This window comes from Pteropus alecto, unplaced genomic scaffold (genome assembly GCF_000325575.1).
Source record: "Pteropus alecto unplaced genomic scaffold, ASM32557v1 scaffold190, whole genome shotgun sequence".
Lineage (NCBI taxonomy): Eukaryota > Metazoa > Chordata > Mammalia > Chiroptera > Pteropodidae > Pteropus > Pteropus alecto.
The window spans coordinates 114,875-127,137 of NW_006430462.1; the positions used below are offsets into that span (position 1 = coordinate 114,875).

At 41.6% G+C, this 12,263-nt stretch overlaps 1 protein-coding gene across 1 annotated transcript in view; it reads right to left on the minus strand.

Moving 5' to 3' along the window:
- Window positions 1–9,137, minus strand: part of PIWIL3 (piwi like RNA-mediated gene silencing 3) — a 30,799-nt gene extending 21,662 nt beyond the window's left edge. The window contains exons 1-4 of the mRNA XM_015590532.1: window positions 9,130–9,137; window positions 4,156–4,288; window positions 1,877–1,979; window positions 4–119 (exon numbers count right to left, since the gene is read on the minus strand). Of these exons, the coding sequence (XP_015446018.1) occupies window positions 4–119; window positions 1,877–1,979; window positions 4,156–4,288; window positions 9,130–9,137 (360 nt within the window). The remainder of the gene's footprint in view (window positions 1–3; window positions 120–1,876; window positions 1,980–4,155; window positions 4,289–9,129) is intronic.
- Between the last annotated feature and the right edge of the window lie 3,126 nt (window positions 9,138–12,263).

A 12,263-nucleotide genomic window follows, 5' to 3' on the forward strand; every position in this document is an offset into this window, starting at 1 on the left:
AACATCTCCATTTTCTATGGCTGGCATGTAGTCAATGTTGTACTTATACGCGATCCACTGGGGACAAGACGTCACTCGGAAATGGTTTGCAAATAGTTTGATCACTTTACCTTGTGAGCCTGAAAAATTGAGCCCCATGTCAAAAATAAAACAAAGGGGCTGATTGGACCCCAAACAATTTGGACATCACAATATTGACAGCCAAGGTTAAATCAAACAAAGAGATTAACAACAAATAACAAACATTTATGTGCACCTGCCATCCAGAATGCCCAACATCAATTTAGGTGAGAACTTATGAAAGCATACATTTACGAAGTTAAAATATAAGATGAAAATATTTAATAAAAAGAGGTCAAAATAAAAAGAAAACCTCTGCAGCACAAGGCTTCCTAATGGGAGTGGGGGAGTCGCTGTACATAACAGTTTTTAGATTTTTTTCCACATCTCAGCCCAACCGAAGAACTGGGTCATTCTATCTTAGCAGCTATAAAAGGAAAAGAAAAATGAAGAGTACATCCAGGACTCTAAAATATGTCTTCATTTCTGCAAATGTGAAAGTTATTACAAAAAGGTAAGAGGGTACCTCCACTTAGAATGATGGTATGAAGCTTTACACACTCTTAAACACAAACGTGCATCTTAGCAAAAGTTTAAAATGAACAACTCCATAAAATTGGAGTGGATTAGAGATTTAAATGTAAGACCTAAAACTATAAAATTTCTAGAAGAAAATATAGGCAGTAAACTCGGATATTGCTACTAGTAATTTTTTCCTTGGACAAGAGAAACAAAAGAAAAACAAACAAATATGACCACATCAAACTACAAGTTTTTGCACAGCAAAGGAAACCATCCACAAAATGGAAAAAAAAAAAAAAACAATAAAAATAGGCAGAACAGATATTTCTCCAAAGGCCATACAGATGGCCAACAGACATATGAAAAGATGCTCAAAGTCACTAATCATCAGAGAAATGCAAATTAAAACCACAATGAGATATCACTTCACACTTCTCATATAAGTATCACCAGTAAGTCAAAAAACAAGTGTTAGCAAGAATGTGGAGAAAAGAGAACCCCTCATACACTGTTGGTGAGATTGCAAATTGGTTCATCCACCATGGAAAATAGTTTGGAGTTTCCACAAAAATAATTAAAAATAGAACTACATTTTGACCTAGCTATTGCATTTCTGGGTATGTATCCAAAGAAAACCAAACATTAGTTTGTAAAGATCTATGTACCCCTACGTTTCATGACAGCGTTATTCACAATAGCCAAGATATGGAAACAACCTAAGTGCCCATCAATAGATGGTTGGATAAAGAAGTTATGGTTCATATACAATGGAATATTACTCGGCCATTAAAAAAATGAAATCTTACCATTTGTAACAACTGGATGGACCTAGAGGGTATTATGCTGAGTGAAATAAATACCATATGCTTTCACTTAGATGAGGACTCTAAAGAGCAAAAGAAATGAACAAACTGAATGAAAACAGATTCACAGATACAGAGAACAAACTGACAATTGCCAGAGGGGAAGGGGATTGGGGTGCTGGGTGAAAAAAGTGAAGGGATGAAGAAGTACAAATTAGTAATTACAAAACAGTCACAGGGATTTAGGGTACAGCATAGGGAATATAGTCAATATTATTGTAATGGCTGTACGTAGTGCCAGGTAGGTGCTAGCGTAATCAGGGGGATCACTTCATAAATCAATATAGTCAGTATTATTGTAATGGCTGTACATAGTGCCAAGTGGGTGCTAGCGTAATCAGGGGGATCACTTCATAAATCAAATGTCTAACCATCATACTGTATGCCTAAAACTAATATAAAATAAAAAAGGAAAAACATGGCCAGCGTACCTGCCTTGGACCCTCTAACATGTTCCAAGTACTGCCGAGTATTCACAACAAGGTCTCGAAAAACTCCACCGCACCGTGCCCTCCGCCCTTTTAGCGTTGCTGCCTGTAATTCAGCCGAGAGCTGAAGTTCCCCTGTGTATAAATAAGTGTGAAAGCTGTGAATTTATACAATGAAAAGGGAAATGTAACCAGAAAGGACAATGTTAAACCCCAGCGATGAGGTAAACCAGTCGAGGTTGTCTGAGGTAGAAAAAGATGTCAGAAGGATTTAGACATTATTTTAGTAATGGGTCAGAAAAGGGGAGTGTTACCCAGAAGCCTGTCTCAACACACCTCCTATCTATATTAGTGGTTGCCTTAGCTCCTCATTCATCTCTGCTCTGTTATTTGTCTGGTTTCTTCAGGTTTCTCTTCAGACTACAAGATTCTTCAAAGCAGAAACCTTGTCCGGTTTCTACTTCTTTACAGGCTTATCACCTGGCACCACACTGCCCTCTAGTGGACATCATAAAATGCTCACTGAATGGACAATTCCATGAAACTGGCTTTTGATACAGAACCACTGATCTATCCCTTTTATTAACACCGACCTGGAAAAGCTCTCACACTACATTTTTTTTACATTCTAAGATTCATACAGATTTAAATATTCTGCAAGGTCAATAATTGAATGACAGTGCAATTTTGTATGAAACTACAAAGGACCCCAAAGAGCCAAAAAAAAAATCTTAAGAACAAAGCTGAAGACATCACACTTATTTCAAAATATACTGCAAAATGTTAGTAATTAAAATAGTGTGATACTAGCTCAAAGCCACACCAGTGGTCTAGAAATAAATGCATATAGTCAACTAATCTTCAAAAAGGGTGCCAAGAATACAGAATGGAGAATGGATGTCTTCAATAAATGGTTTTGGGAATACAGAATGTCTACATGCAAAAGAATCACATTGGATCCCATCTCACACCATACTCAAATATCAACTCAAAACAGATTAAAGACTTAAATGTAAGACCCCAGACTGTAAAACTCCTAGAAATAAACAGGGAATAAGCTTTATGACAATGGTCTTGGCCATCATTTCATGGATATAATACCAAAATTACAGCCAACAAAATAAAAAATAGACAAATGGGATGTTATCAAGGTAAAATCTTCTGTATAGCAAGGGAAACAGTGACAGGCAACTTAAAGAAAATATTTTCAAACCATGTATCTGACAAGGGGTTAATTTCCTAAATATATAAGAAAATTGTACAACTCAATAGCAAAATAACAACAACAATTAACCCAATTTGAAAAAGGGAAAGGACCCGAATAGACATTTCTTCAACAAAGCCATACAAATGGCCAACAGGTATATGAAAAGGTGTTTAAGGCCACGAACCGTCAGGGAAACGCAAATTAAAACCACTATGAGCTATCACTTCACATCTGTAAGGATGGCTATTCATTTTTAAAAAGGCAAATGTCTGTGAAGATGTGGAGAAATCTGAACCCTTGTATGCTCTGGTAGAATTGCAAAATGGTGCAGCTGATATGGAAAACATAGGGAGATTCCTCAAAAAATTAAAAACAGAACTACCACACGATCCAGCAATCCCACTTCTAGGTATCTGTCCAAACGAATTGAAATCATGATATCGAAGGGATATTAGCTCTTCCACTTTCATTGCAATCCTATTACAAAGAGCCAAGCTATCAAAACAACCTAAATGACCATCAACAGATGAATGGAGAAAGTTAATGTGTTCTATCCATACGATGAAATGTTATTCATTCGGCCTTTAAAAAAAAGGAAGGAAATCCTGCAGTATATGACAACATGAATGAACCTTGATGACATTATGCTAAGGGAAATAAGCCAGTCGCAGGAAGACACATACTGTATAATTCCACTTATTTAAGGTATGTAAAATAATCAAGTTCATAGAAGCAGAGTAGACTGGTTTTCAGGAGGTGAGGGATGGGGAAATGGGGATTTGCTAATGACCAAGGAAATAATTTCCTGGAATTTCCTAGTTTACTTAGAGTTATTGTATATAAACAAATGTCTAAACGTGAAAAGCAACTACATTGAATTGGCTAATGAATACTGATCTGTTCTTTTTCCGTAAGCCTTAAAATATAGAGGGATAATTCATTGCAGGAAAGGGAGTAGTTGCAAGCTGTACATTCTTCCCATCCTGCCAAACCTCCTGGAAACAGCAAAGCTATTTGTCTAGAAGTTTATTACTGCAGTTGTCCCTTCACGTATTAAGCATCCCCTGCCCTTTACCATATCCTCCTTCTCTCTTTTTACCTGGAAGCTGAGATGCTCCTTCTGCTCCTCTTGGCTGGCCAGGCTTAGCCACTTGGCTTTCCTCTTGCGGTGGCTGGAGTGTAGGTTGGATTTGACCAGGTTTTGGGGTCTGCGTGTTTTTGGAGATAAACATAAAGGGTAATGTTATCTCTATGTTTGTTCCACGTCCAAAAATTATTGTATGCTTGCCATGCATTAGGTACTATCAGGGCATAAAGCGAAGGACCTTCCCTTGAAAAGCTCACATTCAGATGACAAAATAAATATAACGAGTACTGTATATAGCAATAGTATGGTAATTACTGGGAGGATGGAGAAAAAAACAGCAAAGTAAGGAAAATTGGCAGTTATTGGGAAGTTGGGGTATGAAGGGGGCTGGTTGCATTAATTAATGTGGGACAAAGCCTAAAGGCGGTGAGTTAACAAGGTTACACAAGCCATAGATGGAGGCAAGAGAGATCCAAGTTCCTCAGGCAGAAATGCCCAAGAAATAACAAGGAGGCCAGCGTGGCTGAAGCAAAATGACCAAAGCTGAGAGGAGCGGGTAAGGAAGCCAGAGAGACAGCAGGAGGGAGGCCACCTGAAGGGATGTGCCTCTGACTCTGAGGAAGTGGGAACCCTACAGAGTGGTGAGCAGAGGAACTACACGAACCTAGTTCTCTGGTTCTGTGTTGAGACCAGGGCAAAAGCAAGAAGTCTAGTGAGGAGGCCACCGCAGCATCCAGCAGGGGATGCTGGTGGTTTGGACCAGAGGTAGTAACAGAAGTGGTAAGAAATGGTCGGATACCGAATATTTTTTTGAAAGTCAAAGACAAGTGTTTCCTGGTTGTTTCCGTGAAGGGTATGTGAGGTAAAGAGAGGAGTCTAAGATGAATCTCAAGATTTTGGTCTGGACAGCTGGAAGAATGGGACTTCTTTAAATTAATTATGACATGTCCGGTAGGGCGAATCAGGAGGATGAGACATCTGTGGATATCTGGGGAGCGTCAGGTAGTGCAGGAGAGGGGTCTGGCCAGAGATATAAATATGGGGACTTGTCCACATAACAAGTAACACGGAAAGCAATGACACTGATAAGATGATCAAGGGAATGAGTACCTGTAGCAAAGAGAAGAGGTCCAAGGACTAGGTCCTGGGCACATCAACAGGGCAGGGAGGAGAACCAAGCCAAGACGAGCCAGCAGCAGTAGCTTGTGAGCAGGAGAAAGATGAAGCATGGGTGGTGATCTGAACACCACACGGAGGGAGTTTCTAAAGGAGAAAAGAGGGCCCAACTATTCCAAGTACAAGTGATGGAGCAAGGAGGCGAAGGCTCGAGAACCGACCTGTGGATCTGACCGAGCGGAGGACACTAGAGGTGCCATTTTCATGGAGCGACGGTGGAGGGCCTGATCGGAGTGAAGGGAGGGAAATGAGAACTGAAGTTCTGGGGTGAGACAAGGTTTCTGCAATCAGAAGTCGAGAGTAAGGAAGTAATTGTGAGGGGAGTGGGATCTGGGAGAGGTTTCCTGTTGAATGAGAGAAAAGTTAGCTGGTCATTTGCAGGTAGAAATGACCTGGGAGAGCAAAAATCTGCTGACTTGGAAAATCAAGGCAAGAAGTTCAGGAGAGATGCCTGGGGACAGAGAATTGGTGAAGGGGCTCAGGATGCAGGTGGAGATATTTTCTTTAGATAGAAGCAGAGGGTTTCAGGAGAGGGGCTGAGGCCAGGTGGGGGACATGTGGTGGAGGAAGATGTTGAAGTTCTGCTCTGATGTTCTGTTTATCTCAGCGACATGGGAGTTGATGTTAAAGGCTGAGAATTAGGACAGAAGAGGAAGGTTGAGGTTTGAGTGAAGCAGAGGAGGAGAGAGGAGCAACAATCACAGAAGAGAATAAATGGCCTTGAATGGCGTCACGTGCGTGCTAGGCCAGCCCCAGGACCCACTGGAAATCGGAGAAGCAAGACCCCCTCAGCACAGCTGGGTTCTGCTGCACGAAAGCCCCAAGTGGAGAGGGGATAAGAGAAGACAGAAATGCACACAGACAGCAGGGATGACAAGTTTAAACCATACTGGAAACTCTGTCCAACTCAGGCTGTTCAAGTACTTTAACAAAGTTGCCTGTTTTGAAGCTGAAGTCCTAAGGAGGAGTCACTAACTGCGGCCAAGAAATTTAGAAGCCTTTCCATCCAGTTGGGATTAAAAAAAAAGTCTGTTTGCATACATGAAATCAAACGTGGAAGGGAAGCAGCAAAGTGGATACCCAAGTAGATAATGCCTACCCATGCTAGCATCTGTAGAATCTGACTTTTCTCATGAAATTTATTAGTTCTCTTTCATCAGGAGAGACCTCTATACCTGAACTATATTGGCTCAACAACCAATTCTCTCTCTTTTCGGTGGAGGCAGTATCTTTTACATAAAGGAAACATGAATATTGAAATGCTCACTGCTGCAGCGGCTCCAGGCGTAGCAGGTCTGGGGGGTGTCCGACCACGTGCTCTGCCCCGGGCCCGAGTCCTGGCCCTGCCGCTCATTGCTGTCCTGAAGGTGATGACCCTGAAGGGGAGAGGCCCTTGATAGACATAGTTATATTAGACATCTCGATGTATTTGCCTGGTCAGCTTTTTAAAACTATGACTTCAATTAAAGCATCAGGTCCTAACTACACACATTTTCCAATCACACCAACAAGATTGCTGCTAAGTTGTCCTTTAGTAAAAGACAGGGGATCTGGTAAAATATTCATAGAAATTTAAGAAAATTATTGATTTTGATTCCCTTCCCCACACACACAGGACCCTATGGGTCACAGGGCTTGCTTGTGTGAGCCAGGTGTACTGGGTTCTTCTCACCTACCAGGCATCCCCATAGCACAGCCACCTGGACTCTGCCCCACAACACACACACCTAAGCGATTGCAACCTGAACAGGTCCTCCAAACACCTATCTCCAGTCTTGGTTGTCCCACTCCGTCTGCACAGCTCACCTACTTTCCTTCCACCTCGGGAATTGGGCTGATCTGTGCACAATGCCCCCACACTCTGTGGCCTTGAGTCCCTCTCTCTCCAGCCCCAGAGTCTTTGTGGGCCTAGAGGTGAAAAGCTTCTTTCCGAGAGGGTTAGTTAGCCTTTCTTGGGACACATCCCTGCGCTCAGGAGCAGTCACCAAGTAGGGGTGGAGGGCGGTGGAGGTAAGACCAGGTTGGCTGCCTTGCAGGATACTCCGCACGCTCAGAAGAGCAGGTGCTAGGCCCACGCCTGCCCCAATTTCAACCCTGCTGGCCCAGCCTCTTCCGGCGACCTTGAGCTTCACCTGGTGGGGATTCAGATCCCTCAGGTCTCTGCCCGCTCCCCACCCCCCACCGCCGCCCCCGCCTCCTTATCTCCCCCATCAACCATCCCCGGATTAACCTGCCAGGTGACCTTACCAAATGATGTGTGCTTGGAGCTCCAGCAACTTATGCCCTTGCCACTTAATACTTTAACCAAATCCCCGCTGTTGCCAATATAACTAAATCGTAGCCCCTGTGACTGTTCTTAAATCCAAACCGAGGCTCATCTGTAATGGTCTCCTAGGCAGATCCCTGCAAGTGGAGTCTCAGTGATTTGTAAGCTTTTAAGTAGTTTGAGTCGTTTTTTAAAAATGATATTCATTGTATCAGTCTTTTTGTTGCTTGCTTCCAGGTTTCTATCATTCTTTGGGCCTTGCCACTTAAATTTTTTTTCAATCACTGTCGGTGCTGAGCTGATCGAGAAAGAAAGGTTTCGGTGGTGAGACGCCCAGTGGGAAGAATGCACAAGAGGCAGACGTGAGAATGAAATGTCAGGCACCGACTTTATTGTGGGGAGCACAGTCTATTGCAGGGAGCACGCTTCTGCTTCTGCTCTTCTGCTCCCCTTTCTTGTGCTCCCCTTCTGCTTTCCAGGGGACTGTATGGCTCCTCATATATCAAAGTACGATAGTGGTGTTCAGCCACACATGCGTGATACAATAAGCTGAATTATGTTTACATATTTTAGGCGCCGGCGCCCTACTACACTAACGTAACATTCTAAATTCGGAGTGCTATTCCTAGCCACGAGCCTGGATCACAGCCAGACCTGGGCCCATCCAGGCTCAGGACCCATAATCCCCAGCTCATTCTTTTAATGTTTTTATTAATTGCCTTGTTTTGCATTCAAATCTTTGATGCACGCACTGAATACCCATTTTAATTAAGGGCGAAATAGTTATCTGGCACTTAAAAAATAATCCTAACCTTACCCACTGCTGTGAAATTCCACCATTTTCTTATAGAAACCTGCATGCACTCTCAGCTCCAATTCTAAACTCAATTCTGCACTGTCCATGGTGCACCAGTAATGCAATGTTTCGTTTGCTGTACCTTGAAAATGTTCTAAAGACTAGAAAAGCCTAAATCTGCTAAGCACTTGAAAATTCCTGGCTATTCCTTCAAATGAACTCTAGAATCACTGCGTTGAGTCCGAGCATATAACAAATTCTGTTGTCTGTTAATTTTGCATCATATTGAATTTAGACATTGATTTAGTTCCTCCAGATTGCAATCTTGCTAAGATTTTCCTGGAAAATCCTTGTGCTCATAAGTGATTCCAAGGAAGATGCCTGTAAGTATCCAGGTTACTGCTGAGATTTAGCAGTAGAAACCAGCTCTGGCTGTCTTCTGGGTAGTGGCCATGCCCATTGCGCATTCCAGTTTGTTTAGGATTCTGGTTCATCTAGTGGAAAGTAACCCAGAAGAGAGGGTGTAGGAGAAGATAAGAGGGTCAGGGGAGAAAATTCTGGAGTGTTAGATTGGACGAGACACCTCCCCGGCATAACTTGTGGACTCGGAGTCCCACCTGCAGTCCAGCCCCATCCTTAAGTGCACCAGATTCTCAGTGAACATTTCCTGAGCCTGGATTAGTCACACCTGGACTGTGTCTTGTGTCTTTCAGTGAGTACTTACCTCTTCATGGCACTTGGGACCCAGTAGGTCTTTTTTAATCCCTTTTGGAAAAGTTGTACAATTCTTCTGCCCTTTGGTTTTACAGGTCATGGGATAGATTTATTCCCTGGCACCGTAGACATACATGTCTGTTTACTGTTGGTCTTTCACCAACAGAATGCAAGGGTTGTGAGGCAAGGGGGCTTCACCTGTTCTTTCCCTTCTCTTTCTCCAGTGAATACAATAGTGCCTAGCAATGGGTGCTCAATTAATCCATCAAGAGAAAATAAATAGATGGGTGAATGATTAAATTAATAATGGATCTAATGGGAAATGTGACTACCTTATAATTTTTATAAATTATACAATACCACAGAGTTCTATCATTAGTTCTAAAGGAATGGCATTGCAGAAAACTGCTGGTCTTTCTAGTAAAGACAGGTGGGTGGGGATTGGGAGAGAAAGTGGTATTTAAATTGGAAAAATGAGAGTACACAGGCAAAAAGCAGTAGATAACTAAATACAATTTGGGTATATATATTTGATACAATTGTAAATATATTGGATATATACACACATACATTTATGTATATATGTATGTATGTATGTATGTACTTTATACTTGCAATGAGAAAACACAATCACACACCAGACTAAACCAAGCCAACCAATGGAAAAGGATGATGAAATCGAAGGTTAAAAAATACATAGAACTAATAAATAAAACGAAGCAGTGGTTCTTTAAGAAACTGAATATAATAGCCAAACCACCGTGCAGCCAAATTAACACAAAAATGAGAAATCATAAGGAATCTTTGTAAAGAGAATGCAGAAACAATTGCAGAGAAGGGAGATGTAAGGAATTATAAGAGAATAATGATCACACCTCTGCGAATTAATGGAGATAGACTACAAAGAGGCCCGCCCTGACCACCCTACATAACATCACATTGATCTCTCTCTCCCTTCCTACTTCGAATTCCCTTCCCCAACCCTGCCCCTGCCTCTCTGCTTCTGTGAATTTGAAAGTAGATCTCACGTTAAATGTTCTTACAAGACAAAACAAACAAAACAAAACACAAGGACATTTTGGAGGTGATGAATATGTTTAGTACCTTGGTTATAGTGATGGTATCACAGGTGTATACATATGTCCAAACTCATCAAGATGTATACATTCAATGTGTGCAACTTTTTGTAAAAGCGAGGATGTGGGGAAGGAGGGAGGGGGAAGAGAGAATAAAGTTAATACAGTAAATGTTAACAGTTGATGAATCTCAGTGAAGGAAAAGTGGGGACACCTTGTGCTATGCTTATAACTTCCATGTTTGAAATTATATCGAAATTAAGTTAGTTAAAATTTTAACTGGCTTGGGTGTGGTGGGTGAAGCTTTTGTACATTCAGCAATGCAATATATATTATATTATATTGAAGAAGATAATATTTAACAGGTCAAAAGCGAAGCTTGGATTTATGTCAATGTTATGTTCAAAAGCACCAAGGTCACAGTAAAACTCAAAGGAGTAAAGGAAGAAATAGGGATTTATACCGGTGCCATCACTAGTAGCTGAAAGTGTAAATAAAAAAGCACATGATTCATAAATGGAGAATTTGTTATCACTAGCTCACAGCTGAGTGCATTTCGTATGAGCAAGCCCATCCTTTGCCCAAACAAAATGGGAGCTCTTAGAATCACCTGAACCCACCTCTGTAGTAAATATTTAAAAGTTCTGTATTCTGAGAGGACAATGGGACCCCCCAGCCCTGATTTAAATGCTATGGATGTGTCTGCAACTAAAAATACACAGAGGTTGGAGCTTCTCATAGAATTCTATGCAGCCTCCTAGAGATGATCACTGGGATTTGGGTCTAAAACACTCCCCACTTCCAGGGCTAGATGCAACCTCTTAGACATCCATTCTATTGGGACAAAGGACCTCATACAGGGGCATAAAGAAACTATTATGTCTGGGGTAATATAAAAAGGTCATTCTAATAAAGAAGGACCTATGCAATACAATTATGAAATAGCACATGCTAAAAGTGGAGGTATTTCTGGGACAGTGCAAGCAGGTCAGGTCTCTACCTCTAGGACAACCTGAGAAGCAGCCCACTGTAGAGATGAATGTTCTGAACCTCATATCTCTCCCCATTGAATTGACACAGGCTGCTTTGTTCTCTTTGGAAAATTCTCATGTTGAGTGACAGGACCCCATATCAAAGTTCACTGCTGTTTGCCCTGTGGATGATAAAACTAATTGATGAACTAGGTAAGTCCTCACCATGAGCTAAATAAAGAGTAGTATATGTGGTAGGAAAAGAAGAGCTTGGTTCTCTCCCAAAAGGTAACATCTGGGTATTCAAAGCTTCCTCAGCCATAACCAATGGCCACACCATACGGTCAAACGGGCTCCTGTGTGGTGTCGGGAATTTGATTATGAAAGGCCCCATGAGAGTCTGGAAGGAGAATAAATGCGGGCTGTGTCATTGCCCACCAAAATAAGGTGACTGCTGGAGACCCGGATGCCAAGGTGGATGCCTTTGCTCAGCCCCGGGAGGTGGCCACTGGGGTACCTGAGATAAGTGAGCAGAATGGAGTCCAAGTCATGATGAAACCTCTAAAGAGAAAGGGGGTCTCTCTTGCAAACGAGGTAATAAGTATTGGGGAGGATGTGGAGAAACTGGAACCCATTCGTGACTGTGGGTAGGAATGTGAAATGGTGCAGCTGTTGTGGAAAACAGTACAGAGGTTCCTCAAGAAATTAAAAATAGAATTACCGCATGTCTAGCAGTCTCATTTTTAGTTCTATAATTAAAATATATTAATATATATCTGAAAGAATTGAAGCCAATATCTCATTGCAGCATTTTTCACAATAGCCAAGAAGCAGAAGCAACCTAAATGTCCATCAACATATGAATGAATAAAAATAAAACGTGGTATATATATACATTGTGGCCATCCTAATGGTTATGAGATGATATTTCATTGTGGCTTTGATTTGTATTTCCCCTAATTATTAGCGTTGTTGGCCATGTTTTTATATGCTTATTGGTCGTTTGTCTTTTTTTTTTTTTTTTTGGCTCTACAAGCAGGGCTGGACGGGGGAGCTGGGAAAGAGATTTTAAAAACCAGTAGTTTTCAGGACTCAGG